The 22,287-nt window shown below is 46.3% G+C and overlaps 1 protein-coding gene across 2 annotated transcripts in view; it reads right to left on the reverse strand.

Moving 5' to 3' along the window:
- The window catches only part of TAOK1 (TAO kinase 1), a 1,359,031-nt gene that overhangs the window by 64,461 nt on the left and 1,272,283 nt on the right, over positions 1 to 22,287 (reverse strand). For both annotated transcript variants that reach the window (XM_078680056.1, XM_078680057.1), the window contains exon 19: positions 3,278 to 3,460. In XM_078680056.1, coding sequence (XP_078536182.1) covers positions 3,278 to 3,460 — 183 coding nt within the window. The remainder of the gene's footprint in view (positions 1 to 3,277; positions 3,461 to 22,287) is intronic.

Genomic DNA, 22,287 nt, shown 5'->3' on the forward strand with positions numbered 1-22,287 from the left:
CACAGGAGTGGAGTGCTGTTGGGGAAGCAGAGGGAAGTCACTGTTTTGTGGTGGAAGAGGTTCGATTATTGTTGTTACCTCGACCTCTTCCTTTATTGTTGTTGCCTCTATAGGCTCCTCTAAAATATCCTTTACTGGAGGATGCCTGTGTATTGGATTTGAAGGAAGCTGTATTGCCTGCTCCAGTTTGTTTGGAGTCTCCTCTAAAGAAGGAGCGAAGAAAGGAGCCTCTAGCCTGTGTGGATTGCAAAGCTCCCATAGATTTGGCTGTATCTGTATCTTTTTTCATTTTCTCAAGTACTGTGTCTACCTCTGGTCCAAACAATTGATGTTAGTTGAATGGCTGATTTAAGATGGTAGATTGCACTTCCTGCTTAAATCCTGAAATGCGTAGCCATGCATGACGTTTAAGTAGGACACTAGTGTTTACTGCTCTAGATGCAGTATCTGCTACATCAAGTGCACACTTGATTGAGGCATTTGAAATTAACTTGCCTTCTTGTATAAGGTTGTTTGCCTGCGCCTTATATTGCTCAGGTTAATTTTTCTAACCGATCATAATGAGCCCTGGCAAGGAGGGCTATATGCCATGTATTAGTAGCTTGTGCAGCTATTCTTTTGCCTGAAGCATCTATCACCTTAGATTCTTTATCAGGGGTGGTGCTTCACCTGACGTCTGTGAGTTTGCTCTTTTTCTAGCATTTGAGACAACTAGTGAATCTAAGGTTAGCTGTCCTTTAATGTAGGCTGGATCACCAGGACTGTACTTTTTCTCAATTCTAGGGTTTAGGATCCTAGCACGTACAGGATCTTTAAATACCCCTGGAGCATGTTTGATGACCCCTTTGATCATAGGAAGAATATGAACAGACCTTTGTGATTGTTCAAACGTATTTAATAAAAAACCTTCCTCTGCCTCCTCTGAATGCATGGTGACCCCATGATAAATGGCAGCCCTATTCAGTAAGTGCCCAAAACCAATATTGCCCTCTGCGGGAGAAGGTTTTGATGGATAGGACTGTGGGTCAGGAATATCTGGCACATCTTGTGGGTTTGGGTACTCCCAATCTGGATCATCAACAGGGTAGGGAAAAGGCTCATCTGGGTCTACCCCTCCCCCTATACTATACTCATCATCATTTTGAGGTGTATGTGAAGAATGAGGAGCAGAGCGTTCAGGAGAAATCTGAGATGAATTATTAGGAGGAACAGGAGATGAAGGAGAGGGACGTATAGGAGAAGAAGGGTGCATAGGAGATGTAGCAGAGTCCTTTTTATTGACAGGCACTGCAGGTGTAGGTGCTGTGTCTGATTTCCTCTTCCTGTGTGGTGTAGTGGATACATGACCTGTGTTTGGGTCAATGTAGACCTTCTTTTGTAGAGGATCAGGCTGGAAAAGTTCTTCTCCTTGCGGAACCTTTGCCGGTGCCGATTTTTTCGGTTCCGGGCGTGGTTGCTGCTTGTCTTTAGCCTTAGGAGTTGTAACTGTGTCCTTTGGCATAGATTTTGGCACCGAAGGTGTGGTTTTCGGAGTCGAAGGCTGTTTCGAGGGCTTGAGAACATCGGAATCAGGCCTTGTATGTTTCAGTACCGAAGATATTGGCTTCGGAGAGGAAGCTGGTCTTGTCGGCTTCGAGGCGTCAGACACTGGCTTCATAGTTTTGTCTTTAGAAGTCGGCGGTTTCGGAGCCGAGACTTCTTTCGGTTTGGTGCAGAGGGAGCTGGTGGGATCGGCACGTGCGGTTTGCTCAGTAAGGAGCTACCGGAAGGTTTGAGTATTTTCTTCTGAGCCGGGCTCGATGGCGGGTCTTTCGAAGTGGGTTTTCGGTCTCGACTGGGCCCCAGAGGCGGAGTGTTGACCATTGCCTTCGATTTGGGTGGTGGGTATGGGGCCGGGGCAATAGTTCTCACATGCTGACCAGATGGTATGGAGTCATCCGAGTCGTCTGCCTCTGATACGATTTGGAGATCGTCTGAATCTTTTTCGGGAACGAGCGGAACTTCTTCGTCGAAGATATTCACCGGTTCCGGGGCCGATATCTGCATGTCGTGTCGACGGGCCCTCCGATCTCAAATGGTTTTCTTGGATCGAAAGGATGCACAGGCTGTGCAGCTGGATTTGTCGTGTTCTGGCGGTAAGCACAGGTTACACACCTCGTGATGGTCACTGTGTGGGAACTTTGCTCCACAGTTGGGGCATCTTTTAAATGGCATCGAGGTGTAGGCCTCCCGGGGTGGATAGGCCCAACGGCCCGCGTCGACGACCAGAATCGAGCTGATGGAGTCGAGACGATGTTTGTCGATATCGAACGTAGTTTAGTGAAGTTTAAATAAGTTTTTATGCGTTAAAGTACTTGAAAAGTAGATTTCGAACTGAAGCGGAAAAAGTTCATCCGAAACCAGTGACGGAAAAAAACAATCTAAGGATGGAGCCGATGCCCATGCGCACTATCGTCCAAGGGAGGAGTCACCTATCTCGTAACTACAAAGACTGCTTCCAAGATGACAACAACATGCAATCATCCGAGCCCAACACCAGGTGGCGATCTAATGCACAGGGTAAGATCTGCCGCTCATATGCCTCGAACAAAACATTCCCATATTTCCACTCACTTGGCTGGATGTACAGAAACATTTTTAAAGCTCTTTGTTTCGGTCTATGGTCTTCTTTCTAGCACTTCTTTGGCCTCTCTTTCTGCCTACAATCCTACTAGTGTGCTTTGTTCCAGTTCTTTACATCTGCTTTGTAGCCCTAGATTTAGGAAAACTCAGCTGGTGGTGGACGCTCCTTAGTTCTGGTCAATGCAAAATTCTCTCCCCTTAAGTTTAAGAGCAGAAAAGTGCTTAACTTTAACATGTTAAAAACAAAAGAATTTACTATTTCTGTGTATTTACCGTTATTTCCAACTCTCTGAGACAAGTAGCAGGACAATCATTTCTTTCTGCTCTATAAAATTCAAATCAAATCTTTCAGATTTATCACAATGCGTGAAAACAACCTTATTTATAATACCATCATATACCACATGAATCATGAGTGAACTATTTAATACATAATACATATTTATAATATATCACTTTAAGGCACATCACAGAATCATGACATGCTTAAGTCTTTATGACTGAAATCAACTACAGTGCATATTCTTTATAACTGAAAACAAATGCCAGAAATTTACAATCAGGTAAATGCTCAAAGAAAAAGGTTTTCTTTTACAACAGCAGCAAAAATGTGTACGGTCACAAGCATATTTAATGTTTGTATTCGGCTTTGTACCTTCTGTTCCAGGAGAGCACGACGAAGTGACACTCTCTGCTCCAGTTCCCGGATTTCCCGTTCATGTTGGGCTTCTGCTTGCATCTTGATTTTACTCTGATAGGCATTTAGTAGCTCCAACTCCTGCTGCAGCTGCATTTTCAAAACCTGACAGGCCGCTTCCTGTGCCTCATCCAAGCGTAGCTGGCAAAGAGAAGGCAATCCTGGATATATTACTGTTGATGATACCACTTTCAATGTATGGTACAAATGGGACTATAAATTTAGAAGAAAAGGTAACTTAACTGTAATAGAAGTTGTAAAGAGCTAATGAATAGAAATGTTCCTAATGTCAAGCAAAGATCTATCGAATATTTGGAAAATACTTGTAAAATTTCCAACAAAAAAAGCTGAATGCTTTTCATCCTAGTAACAATGTTGACTATAACTACGGAATACCCACTGAAAGATATTACATAGGTCAATGAGTGGTTTATATAAATAACTAATATAACACACTGTGGAAGGAATAAGTGAAGGCGAGAGGGAGATGCACTGGTAGGGACAGGAGAAGTTGATCAGTGGGTATACGGTGAATGTTTAGTATCTGCGTAATTTGATACTTTAGAAAAGGTTTAGATAGTCTCCAACAATGCAATGGTTCATTTTTTATCAATATAATTAGATAACCTGATGTCTCATTCAAAAATAAGGAGGATGGGTAGAACAATTGTGACATTAAAGAGAGTTATAGGCAATAGCCAACCGTAACACTTCGAATTAAACTGCTAACCTGTCATATGATCATTGCATAAAAAAAAGAACAATGTTTAAATGCTCGCAGTGACACACAAGCTAAGAATGTCACCTCCTAGCCTTCTGGATTCTTCTTGCCACGCCTTTATAGGTGACAACAAGCAGTTCCTCCCTTTTTATTGGTGACCACAGAACCTGAAGAACAAGTTATTTACCTTTGGTAACACTTCTGGTAGAGACAATCTAACCACAGATTTCTCACCATAGAATATTCCCCAAGCACGAGACAGGCTCTGAAAAATATTGAGCAGCACCTCTGCGTGCCAGAAAGTCGTGTTGTGTGGCTCCTCGCCCGTTTTGTCCATGTCTGCAGTTACATCGCAGTACCCATGTAAGCTCCACCCCGGCACACTAACAAGAGTCTTTCGGTGCCTATTCCCACACCAATAATGCAGAACCACGTACAAACCCAATGTTTCTGTTTTAACCAGCGTGCAGAGTTTAACATGATCTTTTGGATGAAAAGCCTAGTTTGCAGAGAGAAGAGAATCGTGAGGAATCTAACATTAGATAAAGAGTCTCTACCAAACAAATTGTTCTTCTGATAACAGACTTTCAACTGCAGATTCCTCACCTTAGAATAGATACCTCCTTGGTGGTGGGTCTGCGAACTAGGTAGATCAAAAAGTCCTGGAGGACCGAACAGGCGAAATGTCCATCAGGACGGACCTGACTGTCCAAGGAGTAGTGCTTCATGAACGTGTGAAGAGAAGTCCACGGGTAAGCTTTGCAGATAACCAGGTTGTGTGACCTGCATGCTAACGCAATAGTGGCGGCCTTGGCCCTGGAGGAGTGAGCCTGTAAACCATCAAGGAGTTGCTTCTATGCCAGTGCATAGTAGATTTTTATGCAGACAGTCAATTTCTGCACAGCCATTCTATTCTTCGTTCCGGTGAACCCAATGAAGGGTTGGCCATCCAACCGATGGTCCTTGGTGCGATCAATATAGGAGAGAGCCCTTTTAGGGTCCAAACGATTAAGTCTCTCCTCCTCCTTAGAAAGATGAGACGGAGCATAGAAGGCAGGCGGAGTGATGCTCTGGCCAATATAAAAGGGGATGACCACCATCGAGAAGAAAGAGGCATTGGTCTAAATGTCTAGCTTGCCCAGGAAGAAGTTGGTTTACTGAAGGTGAACTGACAGTGCCAGAAGTCCCTGACCCTCTGGGTGATGTATTGGCCATCCGAACAACGTTTTGATGGTCAAGAGCCACAAAGAGCAGCTGTGCCGGGGCTCAAAAGGAGAACACAGGAGGTACGTGAGGACAAAGTTAAGATTCCATTATGGCATCACAAACTAAGTAGGCGGGAACAAATGTAAACATTTCAAAAAACAAGTCACAACCGGTGACCCAAACAGGGAGGCTTGATCAGGCACCTGCAGAAAAACCGAAATATTTCACAAGTACCCCTTAACAGTGTCAAAACAAAGCCTTGCCTGGCTAAAGATAGAACACACAGAAAAAAATCTCCAACAAGAGTGCAGAAAGGGGGCCCAAGTCGCGTGAGGAACACCAGGCCACAAATTTATCCTAATTGCAGTCGTAGTCAGTTTTAGTGGATTGACGCCTCACTGCCAAGATGACATCACTAATTTCGGAGGGGAGACCGAAAACCGTCAATTGAAGTTGCTCAATCTTCAGGCATGAAGTTGGAGTGAGTGTACGGATGGGTGCTGCCCTTTCACTGCAACAGGAGGGCCTCATGAAAGGCAGGCTGATCGGAGGTCAAATTCTCTTACTCGGATGTTCTTGATACCATATTCTCCCTGCTCAATTCTGGAGCCACTAGGATGACTTGGGCCTTGTCGCCCTTAACTTCTAGAGAACTCTGAGCAGGAGTGATACCAGTGGAAAGACAGTACATGTCTCCGAGCAAGATTAGCTTTAGAAACTTCAGCACACAGTAGTGCTGACATTTTTTCATTCTTCATGGTGTTGAACAGATCTAGCCAAGGATCTCCCCAATCTCGGAGAGACATTGCACCACCTCTGGATGTAGACGCAATGTGTGATACGAAAGGCAACGATGATTGAGTTAGTCTGCCTTGTTGTTCAGGGAGCCTGCCAGGTGCTGTATGACCAGGAAGATGTCCTGGCGCTCCAGCCACATCCAGAGGTCCTGTTTGTTGTAATACAACATGGGCAGTGGTGTTGCATGAACACCTGAACCAGAATTCCCTTGATGAATGGAAGGAAAGCCTTCAATGCCAAGCAAATCGGCCTCAACTCCAACAAACTGATGTGGAGTTGAGACTCTGCCAGAGACCAGAGTCCTTTGATATCCACCTCTCTGAGGTAGCTGCCCAACCCAGGAGTGAAGCCTCTGTCACCACTGTGAACTTAAGATGGGGAAGAGAGAAGGGTCGGCTGTGACCCAATCGCGGTTTGGCAGCTACCACTGCAAGTCTTTCGCGGGCCCCTCTGATATCTGGACCAGGTCAGAGAAAATCCCCTGATTCTGTGCCCTTTTTTACTTTAGGTCCCACTGCAGCACCTGCATATGCCAGAGGGCATGCTTTACCAGCAGGAGGCAATGAGATCTAGCAGACTCAGAGGCAGTCTCAACGAAATCCAGGATAGAGGCGGAAACACCGGAATCATAGACTGAATATCACAGATTCACCCCTCCGGAGGATAGGTGTTATGTTATGTTATGTTAATAACATTTATTAGGCGCAACAGCTGCCCCAGCGAAGGGGCGTCCTGGCGCCTGATCATGTGCACAACACAACAGATCAGAACTGAGAAGTAGGGACACTAAATAGCAGAGATGAACAGATGGGTTTTAATGGCCCGTCTGAAGCGAGTCAAGTTATTGAGGGCGCGAATGTGTACAGGAAGAGAATTCCATAGATCAACCGCCAGAACACGGAAAGAACGTCCTCCCATCCTGCTAAGCCTAAACCTAGGCTTAATTGCCAGGTGCTGAGCTTCGGATCTGAGGGACCGCGTGGGGACATACGAAGAGATAAGGTCCGTCAAGGCCGGGGGAGAAGAAAGCTTCAGAATCTTAAATGCCAGACAGAGAGCCTTAAATTTGATTCTCTGTCTGACCGGAAGCCAGTGTAACGAGGCCAGGACAGGAGAGACAGAACATCGTCTCGGAAGACCTACAATGGCCCGTGCAGCAGCGTTCTGCACCCTCTGAAGCCTAGTAGCCTCAGCCTGGTTGACTCCGAGGAGTAAGGCACTCCCGTAGTCTATCCGGGAGAGGATAGAGGCCTGCACCACCAGTTGTCGCGTGGGAGGGTCGAAAAATTTGAGGATTGGTCTAAGACCTCGCAGGATACCATAGCAGGTGGCTGCTGTCTTCTTTGTATGGCTGGTAAAAGAAAGGTTGGAATCCAGCCATACCCCCAGATTTTTGACTTCGGCCACTGGAATGGGCATCGCCCCCAATTCGAGGGGCCACCACTGGTCTCCCCAGAGTTCCGCCTGCTTCCCTACAATCAGGACCTCGGTTTTCTTGGCATTAAGCTGTAGGCAGTTGTTACGCATCCAGCTTGCCACAGCTATAAGTCCTGCCCGGAATCTGGGCGCAGTCACCTCAGGGTCCCCACTGAGTGTTACCGCCAGCTGCGTGTCGTCAGCATACGATGTCATAGTAAGGCCATATTGCCTGACGACGGCAGCCAGCGGTTTCACATACAGGTTAAATAATGTGGGACTAAGGGCAGAACCCTGAGGGACTCCCAGTTCCAGAGAATGGTACAAGGACTGGCCAGGTGGAATGGCTACTTTAAACAACCGGTCCGAGAGGAATGAGCGGAACCACTGAAGAGCCTTCCCTACAATCCCCGCTTCCTCCAGACACCGTAGCAAGATTTCATGAGACACCGTGTCAAACGCGGCGCTCAGGTCTAACAATAAGAGCGCCGCGGTCTGCCCCGCATCTAGCACTGACCGCAAATGCTCGATCATATAGAGCAGAGCAGTTTCCGTGCTGTGTTGAGCGCGAAACCCATTTTGACTCTCGTCAAGAATATTATTACGCGAGAGGTGGGCAGACAGAATGGTGTTCACGTGCGCCTCCATGACCTTGGCGGTCCAAGGAAGGAGGGAGATGGGCCGATAGTTCTCCGGAAGCAAGGGGTCAGAATTAGATTTCTTCAGAATAGGCTTAACCACAGCTTGCTTCCAGGATGACGGAACCACGCCCTCACTGAGGGAGAGATTGATCAACTCCAAAATGGGCTCACGACAGAGAGGCGGGAGAGAGGCGAAAAGCTCCGGCTTCAGAGGGTCCAAGGGGGAGCCTGATTTAATTTTGAGGCTCAGAGTGTCGAATACCTCATTAGACATGGTCGGCAGAGTTGACAGGGTTTCGGACACCAAGACCTCTACATCGCTAAGAGCATCCCCGGGGGCAGCTGGAGTGAATCCTCGATAGATTTTCTGCACTTTCTCCACGAAAAAGGATGCCAAGCTTTCACAGTGCGAGTCCGTGCAGATTTCTTGCGAGGTGGCCCGTTTCCCCATCAGGTCCTTAAGTACCTTAAAGATTAACTTAGAGGGGTTGGGGCTGTTGGAAAACTCAGCAGCATAATATACGGCCCGGGTTTGACAAATAGCTCTGTGGTAGGACTTAAGCTGGGCAAAGTACAGTGATTTTAACGTGGGATCGAAGGCTTTTCTCCAGGCCCTCTCAGCTTGCCGGCAAGTTCTCTTAAGCTCGGCAAGAGTCTCGTTGTACCAGGGGCTGTGATTTTTAGTATGACATTTTGCCCAACGCAAAGGTATGAGAGAGTCGAGGGCAGTAAGAACCCAGTTGCAGAACTGTTCATAGCCCTGTTCTACATTCTGTAGTTTGCCCAGGGGTTGTGCCTCCAATATCCTGACAAACTCCTCCAGCCTGAGTTTACGCCAGTTACGCTTTAGGCTCTGTTTATCTACAGATTTCAATTGTGGAGTGTCGAGGGGACATGACACTTTAACCAGCAAATGGTCTGTCCAACCCACCACCATCGGATCAGCTGATCTAGCCCGAACTAAGGTGGTAAAAAAGGGGTCCAATATGTGTCCTCCTATGTGGGTGGGGGAGGCGACTAGTTGGTCAAGTTGCAGCGCTTCTAAGTCCGCCAGCAAGGAGCTGATGGAAGGAGATGACGACTGGTCCAGATGTATATTTAAGTCGCCTACTATATTGAAGTTAGCGCATGTAGCAGTCAAAGAACTGACTGCATCTACAAGGGCAGCCTTGAAGGCGGTGTCATTCCCAGGTGGACGGTAGATAAGCACACCGCTGAAGGTAAATTGATGACTGACCTTCACCTTAAACAATGCGCTTTCACACCTAGGGAGGTCCAGAGCCTTCCATTCAACCGGGAAACAAGATTTGGTCGCCATGGCTATACCACCTCCCCTAGTCGAGCGGTTCAAAATAGACACCGTATAGGTGGAGGGGAAAGCCAGATTAATAATGGCAGTATCCGCGTCCTGTAACCAAGTTTTGGTCAGGAAGATGATATCGGGAAGGTCTGTATCAATCATATCCCGTAGTGACTGATGATGTTTGACCAAAGATCTTACATTCAAGCTCCATATGTTAAGTGCTTGTCCGGTCCATTCCGTATGGGTGCCACAGACAGTCCCGCTAACAGGACGGACTCCAATGGAAGAGGCCAGTGAGAAGACACCGCAGGCACACTCATATGGCCCTGAAAGAGGGGGTAGAGGGTCATGATGACAAGCCTGAAGACTATCTTTTATTGAGATGAGAGCAGCGCGATCGTACCTGAGCGCCGCCATGTTAGACAGGCTGCTAATGAGGGAGGAAGCCAGAGTCCATAGCCCGCACCCGCTACCTCGACGCGGACGGGCGCAGACGGGCAGGACTCTGGCACGACTCCGGCTGAGCGACAGCGTCCCACTGCGCGTTCCCGCTGCGCGGGAGAGGGCAGCTTTAAATAGGCGCCTCCCTAAACAACTCGAGCGTCAGGACGCTCCAAAATGGCGCCCGCGCTCCAAACACTTACCCCAAGCTAAGATGGCGCCCACGATTCCAGCCCCAGGGACCCGGACCCGCCAAATGGCGGTGCGAATTCCAAAATTAAGTGAGAGTAAGGGGGCAGCCCAGACACAGAGAGCGAGTTAAAATCAGGGAAAAATCGAACTTAATAGAACAGAAATACACAAAGGTAGGTTTTAAAAGCGTAAATAACGCAGCACGCTAGCAGCGCGACCTGCGCTAATGCAGCAGTGATCAGGGCAAAGAGAACACAAAAAACGCCTTAAATAGGCGCCTCCCTAAACAACTCGAGCGTCAGGACGCTCCAAAATGGCGCCCGCGCTCCAAACACTTACCCCAAGCTAAGATGGCGCCCACGATTCCAGCCCCAGGGACCCGGACCCGCCAAATGGCGGTGCGAATTCCAAAATTAAGTGAGAGTAAGGGGGCAGCCCAGACACAGAGAGCGAGTTAAAATCAGGGAAAAATCGAACTTAATAGAACAGAAATACACAAAGGTAGGTTTTAAAAGCGTAAATAACGCAGCACGCTAGCAGCGCGACCTGTGGAAGTACAATGTATCCAGAATGGCTCAGATGAAAGGGAGCATCTGCGAGGCAGTTAGGTGTGACTTTGGCATGTTGATCGCATAACCCAGCAAATGCAGAAAGTCTGCCATAGTCTGGAGGTGGCCGACGACTGCCTGGCGCGAGCCCACCTTCAACAGCAAGTGATTGAGGTAGGGGGAGACTGGAAGCCCTGACCTCCGCAGATGTGCTGCAACCACCACCATCACATTTGAGATAGAGCAGGGGCACCGTTTAGGCCAAAGGGGAGCGCAGCTAACTGGAAATGCTCTTGGCCCACTATGAACCGCAGGTAGCGGCTGTGGGCTGGCAGGATAGAGATGTGGAAATATGAGTCCTGAGAAACCAGCACTACCATCCAGGGCACACAGACTTGAATTTCTCTTTCCTTGGGGAAAAGTTAAGAGGGCGAAGATCCAGTATAGGGCAGCGGCCTCCATCTTCCTTTGGCAGGAATAACAACCACACCCTACTTCTGGTGCAGGCACTGTCTCAATCAGTTTGGAGAGATTGTCCTCCGTAAACCGTTCTGGGAATGTTGGCATAGGTGGTGGAGTCTCCAGGAAGGGCAGACCATAACCCTTTTGTACAATCTATAGCACCCACTAGTTGAAAGTTATTGTGTGCCATTGGGACAGGTGGTATCTGATCCTAACACCAATGGGATGGGTGAGGAACCAACTAAAGAGACTTTGATGCAGCAGTTGCAGGTGGACTGGGGGACAGGACGGTATCCTGCCACGTCCTCTAAAGGAGGCTACGAAAGTCCTGAAAAGCGGGTTGGCCTGGGGGTTGAGATGGGAATTGCGGACACCCATGGTAGGACTGACCATGACCGTGGACGGGACAAAAGCTATGACCACAGAAGGGATGAAAGGACTGCTGCTGGTGGCTCAGAGAGAGGTCAAATGATCTGGAGATGACTCTGCTCTCTTTGAAGGGCTTGAGCGCTGTGTCAGCCTTGTCTTCAAAGAGGTGGGACCCGTTGAAGGCCCTCTCTATCAAGGATGATTGGCCATGCCCTAAAAGCCCAATGGACAGCAACCAGGCATGGCAGTGGAGTGCTACTGTAGAGGTTATGGCCCAGCCTAAGGAATCAGTAGTGTCCAGTCCACACCAAATGACAAACTTTTCTGCATCCTTGCCATTAACCAATGCCTAGTTCACGATTGCCTGACCCTCCTTGGGAAGTATGGGCAGCCGTTGCACAACCGAATCCCCCACGGCATGGGAGTATCTGCCCAAGAGACATGCGGTGCCCACCGATCGTAATGCCAAACTGATGGAAGAGAAGATCCTTGTCCCGAAAATATCCAGACTCTTGGATTCCCTATTTGGTGGGGAAGCAGCTAATGTGCTTGGGTTTATCCTGGCTGCTGAGGCCTGCACCCTGAGGCTCCTGGGAGCTGCAACAGGAAGGCTGGGTCTCCGGGGGCAGGGTGATTGCGTCAGGCAATCATGTGCACGGGGCCCATGCAGGGTTTGACAGGCAAGCCGACAACAGGACGGACTGCATCGGAGATTGATTCCCGGAAGATATAACAGAGACTCTGTTCCGATGATCACCTAACTAAGTTGCGGTTGATCTGTACCGAACAGGAATTAAAATAAACTGACTACGCTGAATCTGGCCTAAAAGAATGTTGCAAGTTGACAACAGAAAGGGCTGAGACCGTGAAAAACACAAAGACCACTACCGAATGATCACCGAATTAATTAGTGGATGGTCTGATCTTCAGAAGGAATAAACATTGGTTTATTAAGTAGAACCGAGCGACCCATCAGAAGAACGCTTTCGCCCTCAATTGTTGTTCAGGATTAATTTTCCAGAAGATGAGACCTTAACTGACCTAGTCTCCAGGGTATCTAACTCACGAAGAAACCTTAGGCGCTACATCACTTTCCTCCCCTGTCCTGAAGAAGACACGCAACAGACCCACAACTAAGGCGTCAACAGGGTCGAAACGTCGACGACAAAATATCTTAGGACCAGTCTACTAAGTCCAGACTACTATGGCCAACTAATGTGGCATGCAGGACTAAAATAATCTTCATATTATGAACTGGCCTTCAAAAAGGTCTTGAATTCCCCTTTCCCTCCCTCACTCACGTGTATATAATTCACCACTATTTATGTCACCTTTTTTGCACAAATTATCACTTTTCACTTGTTAGAAATGATGCGCCGTTTATTATAAAGTGATGCTTGATTATTCCCTTTTGTAATAGATTCTATGCATTCGTACAGGGTCTCTCTAAAGATAAAATTGAATCATGAATGAATAATAGTTCAATGATTAAAACATTTCTTGACCCTTTTTTGTGTTTGGATTTGCATATAATGATTTATTCCAGGAGTCATAGAAAGTGATATTGTTATGACAGATCATATGTTGAAGGATTTGTGCAGATTTTAAAGCAATTAGGTTCATACCCGACAGAGCCATTGTTGATATTTAAATTAACTGGGAGAGCTGGCCATAATGTGCCTCCCCCCCTGTTTTTGTATGTAGTACATTGCTGTCATGTTGTCTGTGCGAATTAGGACAGCTTTGCCTACTAGATGAAGCTAGAAAAAAATTGCTAGCAGTTCTAGATGGTTTATGTGGAGTTGCTTTTGTTGAAGAGTCCTCATGCCCTGAATCGTATGTTTTTGTAGATGAGCTCCCCAACCAGTGAGCAAAGTGTCTGCTGTAAGCACAATCTGTGGAACCGGGTCGACAAAAGGCTGATCCTTGGAGATGTTTTTTGTTTTCTACCACTGCATAGTGCGATGGGTGCAACCATCTACCAACACTAGATCTGATAACTGACCATGAGCCTGGTTCCACTGACGTGCTAAGCATTCCTGGAGGGGACGCATTTGGAGTCTTGCGTAAGGAACGATTAAAATGTAGGACGCCATCATTCCTATCAACTGCATAAACACACGAGTAGGTAACGAGTGTTGGGCCTGTAACTGGGAGATTAGAGTCTGCATGTTGCCGATTCAGACTCGGTTGGGACACGCTAGAGTTTTTTGAGTGTATTGTGGCTCCTAGATACAGTTGCGTACTGATGAGACTTGGTGAGGTTCACAGTAAACCCAAGGTTGAGAAGCAGTTATACTGTTTTTTGAGTGTGGTGTAGGGAGCTTTGCTGCGAGATGGCTTTTATGAGCCAGTTGTCTAGGTAAGGGAAGACGTGAATGTGCTGTCTTCTTAGATGAGCTGCGACTATTGCCAGGCATTTGGTGAAAACCCTGGGTGCAGTAGTTACTCCAAATGGGAGGACCTTGAATTGATCATGTTGGCTGTCTACCAGAAACCTGAGGTATTTCCGGTAAGCAGGGTGAATGGGAATATGGAAATAGGTGTCCTTCAAGTCCAGAGTGGACAGAAAGTCGCCTTGCTGAAGGAGTGGGAGCACTTGTTGGAGTGTGATCTGACCGAATGTATAGATTTAGTTCTCTGAGGTCTAGGATCGGCCTGAGAAAGCCGTCTTTTTTGGGAATTAAAAAGTACAGGGAGTACACCCCGGTCCCTTGATATTGTAACATGACTGGTTCTATAGTGTATTTTCCAAGCGAGAGAGAACCTCTTGCTTTAGAAGGGTAAGGTGCTCTGGTGACATTGCATGTGACACTGGAAGAATATCTGGGGAGTGTGTGTAAGCTCCAGGCAGTAAACATATTGGATAATTTGTAGCACCCACCTGTCTGAGGTGATTGAATTCCATACAGGTAGGAATTGAGACAGACGTCCCCCGACAGGAGTGGAATGATCGGGGGTAACAGAAGGAAGTCACTGTTTGTTTGCGGGGGAAGTGCGTGTGGAGTTGTCTCTGCCTCTTCCCTTACCGTTGTTTCCTCTGAAACCACCTCTGAAATAACCTCTTGAAGAGGCGAATTGGTTGTTGCCCTTGTAAGAGGAGACGGGGTTTTTGGTGGATACTTTTTTGGAACCACCCCTTTAAAAGGAGCAGTGAAAGCAGCCCCTAGTGGCAGGCAATTGCAAAGCCCCCATGGACTTTGCGACCTCTGCATCCTTTTTCATCTTCTCCAGCAAGGTATCAACCGTTGGGCCAAAGAGATGTTCTTTTTCGAATGGTTGGATGAGGATGGAGGTTTGCACCTCAGACTTGAATCCTGAAATTCTCAACCAAGCATGTCTGCGTTGGAGTACACTGGTGTTTACTGTACGAGCTGCTGTATCCGCTGCGTCCAGGGCACACCTGATTGAGGTATTAGTGATAAGTTTACCTTCTTGGATAAGATCATTAGCCTTAGTTTTGTGTTCGTCAGGTAAAAATTGCATGAGTTTTACCAACTCATCGTAATGAGCCCTACAAGAGTTTGAGCGTTGGCAATGCGCAAGTGATTAGCCACTTGTGCAGCCATTCTTTTGCTCAAGGCATCAATAAGCTTAGACTCCTTATCAGGAGGAGGAGCCTCATGTGTGGTTTGTGAGTTCGCTCTCTTGCAAGCGTTGGATACCACCAGAAAGTCTAAAGGCAAGTGACCTGTGACAGGGTCGGTGGGTGAAGTTTTATATTTGTTCTCCACTCTAGGAGTAATTATTCTTGCCCTCCCAGGATCTTTAAATATCTTGTCCGTGTGTTTCAACATACCTTTTAGCATAGGTAAGGTATGAGTGGCTCTCTGAGACGAACTAAGTGTCTCAAAGAGGAAATCCTCTTCTAAAGACAATTCATGCAACTCCACCCATAATATTGAGTAGCCCTGTTAAGGAGTTCAATATACCTAATGTTATCGTCAGGTGGGGAGGGTCTAGACGGATACAAATCAGGATCATTATCTGGGCTTGGTTCAGTATGATAATCCTCCCCAGGGTCAATGTCCTGTGGCCTATCCTGATCTACATCCTCATCCCCGTCATCCTGTGCATCAGGTGTAAGTGGTGGTGAATTTGATGGTGTAATAAGTAAATTGGGATCAGTGGGGGAAGGAGGTGAAATGTAAGGTGGAGAAGGGTTAGTGCCCACACTCTTGCTTTTGGGAGGAATGTGGTAGCCATCTGGCTGATCCACTGACTGGTCTATCTTTTATTTTTTTGGAAGAGTGGCATGGATATGCCCTGTATCAGGGTTGATTACCAGTTTTTTCTGCTTCGGAACCAAGGCGGGGCATCGGGTCGAGCCTCTTTATACAGAGTATCTTTATCTTTAGTGTTTATCTCGGCGGTGACGGTTTCGGCTCCAAACCTTTCGGTGTCAAAGGAAGAGTCTTCAGCAACTGTGTAATTGGACCAGACACGTTTAGATTTGGGTTTTGGTGCCGAAGGTGATTTTTCGGTACCAGAGTGGGGCCGGCTCGAGTCGGAAGGCTTCTCTTTATGATTTGGAGCCTGGCCCGAGGGCAGGGCATCAAAAATCTTTTGTCGGTGCCGACCTTGGCCCGAAGGTAGAGGAGGGACCGGAGCCTTTGTTTTTGTTTGTTGAGGGGGCAAAGGTGTATCTTTACTCACAGTATGTTGATCCGGAGTAACTTGCTCCTCTTCTTCTCTATCGGAGTCGACTTCGGACATGGAGAAATGCTCTTCCTCTTTGCCTCCTTGAGCTTGCTGTTGTGTGTCGGGATCTTTACCGAAGATGCCCGGTACCGAGCCCCTCTGGTGTTGCATCTCGTGGCGTCGAGCCCAATAGTCACAAAGTGTCTTTTTCGATCAAAACGATCGACACACGCCAGAGTCTTTCTCGTTATGTTCTGGGGACAGGCAGAGGTTGCACGCTTTGTGCAAGTCAATGCATGGAAATGTAGTACGACACCCGGGAAAGAACTTGAAGGGAGTCCGTTCGATCGACTGCTAGTGCAGTTGGGGCCGGTAGGCCCGATAGCCCGCCTCGAGTTTTCCGATCGAAGTTTTTTCGAGGTGAGACAAATGGAGAACCGCGATCTATAACAATACCGTTGAGGGCAGCTGATTGGGCGTCGAAGGGAACCGTGAAACAGTGCTGAACTGGAGCACAGCAATACATATCCAAACTCGATGGCAGAAGAAAAAACAATCTAACAATGGAGTCGATGGCCATGCGCACTATCACCGAAAAGAGGAGTCACCTACCTCGTGACTGGAAAGACTTCTTCAAAGAAAAACAAAGAGCAAACATCTGTACCCAACACTAGATTGCGATCTATGCATAGCATATGATCTACAGCTCATATGCCTCGAACATATAGCGTTAGTATTATCTACTTTTGCCTCTGTTAATCAAGTGGGGACTCACTGGACTCTGAACAGTGCACGTATATTTAGTGCAGTATATAGAGAGCCAGCTTCTTACAACCATTGTCAAGATACTGGTCTTGAACTTGACAGACAATAACTGTAGGTCAAGAACCTCCACTGCCTTGCGAATCATGGACAAAAAAGAAGCGTCTTCGTCTGTGGCAGGACCTAGAGGAGAAAACAAGCCAGCGTCTGCAAGGGATGTCCAGACAACTGGCATCACCCAGCTCCTCTACCAGCTGTCCTCCTGTTGGGTGTCATCCTCCAGAAGGCCATAACCGTCAATGTCATCAGGTCCTGCAGAAAAGGAGGACTAGTGGTGGGAAGTCTGGGGTTGGGTATGAACCGGGTGATGCCAGTGTCTACGGCATAGAGGCAGTGCTGTATCTGAGCTAAAGAGAGGAGGAGGATAGGTTTCTTTTCAAGCAGCGCCAGTTGAATTGGGGCAAGGAAAATTGGAGCCACTGGTGTCAGTCAGTCTCTATCAGGAGAGGCGGATCCTTGGGGACCACCTGGCAATGAAGGTGAACCCACTGAAGGTAACTCTGGGGGTCACCTCTTGCCTCTATGGGGCCCAAAGGCAATGCCTGAGGGAGCTGTGAGTCCAAAAATGGAGTCTCAGGCATCATCAAACTCCTTGAGTTGGGCAGGGGTCGCACCAGCTTCAGGAAACTCAGGGAAGTTTGGATCAGACCCAGCCAACAGTTCCGCAGATGAAATGCAGAAGCAGGCCTAGAAGCACAAAGCTTACCAGGTGAAGCCGAAGAATGCTTTAAAAACCTTTTCTTATGTTTCTTCGACTTGCGCAACTGGGAGCAGGAGGACTTGGAGTGGGAAGATGATCGTCCAAGAGAATAGCCTTGAGATCTCCCTTGGGATAGGGCTGGCACTACCAGGAGCTTCATCGCCCATTTGCGAGTAACTTTGAGTATATTGACCCGAAGTCGGCGTAGCACTTGGTGTAGTGGACTGACCCCAGGTACAACAGGCATAACAAGTGTGGGTTAGAGACAGACATCTGTCTGTGCCATTTCACAGACAGATTACACCCCATGTATGTGTTAAAAAACATCACAAGATTACTGGGACCAAAGCTCAAAAAGTTGAAAAAAAGGACAAAAGTGACCAAAGCAGCTCTCTAGATCCATGCAGTTGGAAAGAAACTGATGCCAGCATTCTGGGGTGGCACCAATATAGGCACTCTGCGCGTCACTTCGAAGTGGACAATGTTGACATGGAGCCAATTGATGCCACCTACTGGCACACACAGATGCAGCTCAAGATTTTCCAGATCCAGTTTAACACCAGGGGAATTTTCTAAGGTGAGTAATCTGCAGTTAGAAGTCTCAATCAGAATGTATGTGTTTTTTTTTTTCAACAACACATTCAGCATAAGGAAGTATGAATTCAGAAGCATCTTACAAGACATTGCATCTTTTGCAACTGAAACAAAAGTTATAAACAAAAAACATTCCTAGTGAAGGGTTAGACCTATGAAAGAAGCAAGGACATATCCAAAGAGATGCAGTAAAAAGTTAAGAATGCTGGAAGGTATGTGCCCCAAAATAGAAAATGAGGGGAGGAGTTGTGAAAGTACACAACCTGAAGAATCTTGCAGTAAGTGTACAAGAAAACATTGAATCATACATTAGAAAGCTAAGCAAGTATATCAGAAGAAATTAAAGCTGACTAGAATTGCTTGCTCCGATCCGATTGTTGAACGAATGCCAAAAGGAAAAGTGACATAGCCTCTGTAACATTATTTCTGATGTATACTTTGTCGTCCCTCCGATTCCTCACCTTACTAACACTCTTTATGTGACAGACTGGATCCAGAAAGGTTTTACCAGAGAAATAGCGTTCAAGGACCGCCAGATAGCGACACATGGCTTCAGATGCAACTCAGCCCACACAGGATGTGACAACATCTCAGTTTATTCAGTGGCAACTAGTACTGGAGTACACTCGTGGTAGTTTTTTCCTTCTGTGCCCCAGGTAGATACTTTTATCTTTCTTTTTTTATTGAGGAATGCGGAAAAGGACAGACTCTACCAACACCACTAATTCAGCATTCAATATAATTGCATAGCTCGGGATTTTAATAATCACAGCATGACTCATCAGGGGAGGAGGGCTGTAAGGAATCTCTTTAGTATACACTAGAAGTATCACTCGCCATGGCAAGTAGCTTTTTCGTCTGATGGGTACTTCAAGAAGATGTGCCACTTCATGAATAAGTCCCAAAGTAATAGCCTTTGGTAGGTGAAAAAGAGTGGCGCTGACTAACCACGGAAACAATGCACCACAGCCCCTGTAAATTATCTATTACTGTGTGCTTGAGCTGTAAGGAAAATAAGTAAAGATGAATAAGTGGCCTACCAGCAGATGCCAACCTCTGGAATAACTCTGGTGAAAACTTCAGAAGAAGACATAGCTCTGGTAAAGTGGGTACCAATGCCAGCAGGAGAATCTTACTTGTCCAAGGTATGGCACTTTGCCCTTCCTTGCTTTGTCAAAGCCCACAAAGATCTGCTCACTCACTCTGCCCGGTGGTGGGGAGGAGGGGTCTATGTAGCTGCTTCTCCTCCTTGGGGGAACGTGGATGATGGAAGAGTGGTTAACCGGTCAATGTGAAAGGCAGATACCTGCTGGGCAAATGACACTGCGAATTCTAATACATGAGTAGGCAAGACTGAAAAGGGTTAAAACCTTCTGACTGAACAAGCTCAACCAAGCAACCTTCTTAAATGTATTTTGTTTGGGGTGTTCTGGCAGTTAAGATGACATGCACAACCTCAGGTGGTAAGCAAGTCTTAAGTTGTCGCTGCGTGTCCATAGGGCCGAGAGGGGCGAACTCTCGCGACACCACAGGGACTCCCGCAGGAGTTTGCGGCAAAGCAGAGATGCCGTGGTCCGAAGGACCGCACCCCAACCAGTCGACGCCGGAACCGCAGCGACACCACAGAGGGCCTCGCACACTGCAAGGGTTCCGCTGATGTCCCAGGAGGGGAAGGAGTAGGAGAAGCCAGCGAGGCCTGTAAAACCGGACGGAATAGCATAAGGTAGTTCCCAGAGGCGTCCCCCCTACTACTACAACGATCAAGGAAATAGGATCGGATTGAAGTTGGTCCATTTTCTTCAAAACCCGACGAAAGTTTTTCAACACATCACAGAAACAAGTAAAGAATGAAAGCAACATGAGCAGAGGGATACGTGCTCAGAAATACCTATAACAACGAAACCAGGAAAGACTAAACCTGGAAAATATTAAGCTGTGAACGAGTCCTTGAAGAAGGTGCAGAATAGAAAAAAAAGCACCGAAACGCTGCGTCGACAATTTCGTTCTTGTAACAATTTTTTGTTTTATGAATATGATTATGTAATGTTTATGTTTAAGTACCAAATTAGTGAAGTTTTAAATGTTTTTTAATTATTCCTTGAATAACCTTTTTTAAATGTGTGAATAAAATTGTGTATATGATTTGTACATACTACTACCTAAGACTACTTCTAATAAATGTATGAAAATGTTTTAACTAACAAGTATGCCTCATGGTTTTAATGATATCTTTATGGTCCATACATATTGAGTTGTAAATTTGGTAATCAGCGTAACACTGCAACCCATTCCTTTATTGCAAATCATCCCCCAGTTGGGATCTTAAGCATTATTTACTCCCAGGAGAAGGAACCCTCTTTTTGTTAGATTGTTGACCCAATCCTTTTCCTGCCATAAAGGGTAACTCCCTATACACATTGTTGATTCTACCTCCCCATTTCACCTTTTTGAACCTTGGTACCATGAGGAAGTGTTTTCTCGCTGACCTATGCTACCTAGTGGGAGCATAGAGCTTGAACATAAATTTGATACCATCAGGGCCCAAACCATAGTAGACATTGTGAGTCAGTAAGAGGGATTTGAAAAGGATTCTACGGTCCAGCGGAAGCCAGTGCAGTGTGGAAAGAGAAGCCAAAACCGAGTTGTATTTTGGCAAGTCCATTACTGTAGGAAAGTGACTCTATATATACTGGACCAAAGTAAGGTACAGTGTGTATAGTTTCCCCAGTCCCCAGAGGTTTGGCAGAGGTTACGGTTAGATATAACCTTACTCTCTAAAGTGGTAGCTTGGTCGAGCAGTAAGGCAGTATCAGAGGACAGTGTAAAGCATTGGTTGTACACACTCAGTCAGCAAATGGTCTCACATACTCAAGAACTGAACTCTAGGCCAATTGTTTTGTATCAAAAGATATAATTGCTTTATTTTAGAACCAACAAGGTATCAAAATATACTTTCTCAGGATGAGTTACTTTAGTTAAATACTTTTCAAATAGGCAATAGACATTTTGAATGCAATAGTTACAGTTTATTGCAATAGGCAACACCATTTCAAACACAATGCAACATTGAGCTCAATGGGAATTTCTGGTTAAATGCAATTAGTTATTTGTAGATTACTTTTCTAACCACAGGACTGGATCCTAGATTCAGTCCCGGGACATGAGCTGAAAACAGTTAAGTAAAAGCGTTTTGGTTATAGTAGTGATTTTTAAGGAATATTATTGTATTTTAAAAGTTTCGGTTGAAATTACCAATGTTATCCTACGGAAGGAAATTCAATTTGCAGGTAAAGTATGTTCACGTTACTTTTGTAATCCAGAGCTGAACTCCTAGGTTCAGCACTGGGACCTCTATCTAAAACAGATAAGTAATTACGTTTTAGCAGTTGGAACGATTTTTAAAGAATAATTGTAGTTTGCAAAAATCGACAGAAGAAATTTCAAAGAAAAACAGTCAATGGTTTCCTATGAATGAAAATTCAATTTGCAAGTAAAGTATGTTCCCATTACTTTTGTACTCCAGGACTGGATTCCAAGGTTCAGCACTGGGCCCTCTATCTAAAACAGGTAAGTAATTACGTTTTGGTATTTGGTACGATTTTTAAAGAATATTTGTAGTTTGCAAAAATCGACAGAAGAAATTTCAGAGAAAAACAGTCAATGGTTTCCTATGGAAGAAAATACAGGTTTTTGGTAAGTACAGTTAAAATTACTTTTCAGGGTTGTGCTGCGCTAAAAGGTGCAGCACTGAGGTCTCACCTGATAACAGGTTAGTAAATCGGAATTCATTATTCGGCTGATTTTAGGTGAATATTTTAAAGTTCCAAAACTCCACACTTAGAAGAATTTCCAAGTGAAACCAGTCAATGTTAGCCTATGGAAGAAAAGTGAGTTATCAGCTTTTAGGTAAGTATTCGACTGGCAGAGTTAAGGTTCTGGGCATAGACTCTGGGGTCTCCCAGGGTCAGGTAGGTACAGTTGGTACACCCTCAGCGGCACAGGGGCAGCCGGGTGCAGAGGTAGTTGGGCCCAAAGTTATCCAAGGAGAGGCAGGGGGCCTTCGGTTGGTGGCTGCTGGCTAGCAGGCCCCGCGGCTGTGGGAGCTGGGCTCCTG

This window comes from Lissotriton helveticus, chromosome 3_1, assembly GCF_964261635.1.
Source record: "Lissotriton helveticus chromosome 3_1, aLisHel1.1, whole genome shotgun sequence".
In the NCBI taxonomy this organism is placed as follows: Eukaryota; Metazoa; Chordata; class Amphibia; order Caudata; family Salamandridae; genus Lissotriton; species Lissotriton helveticus.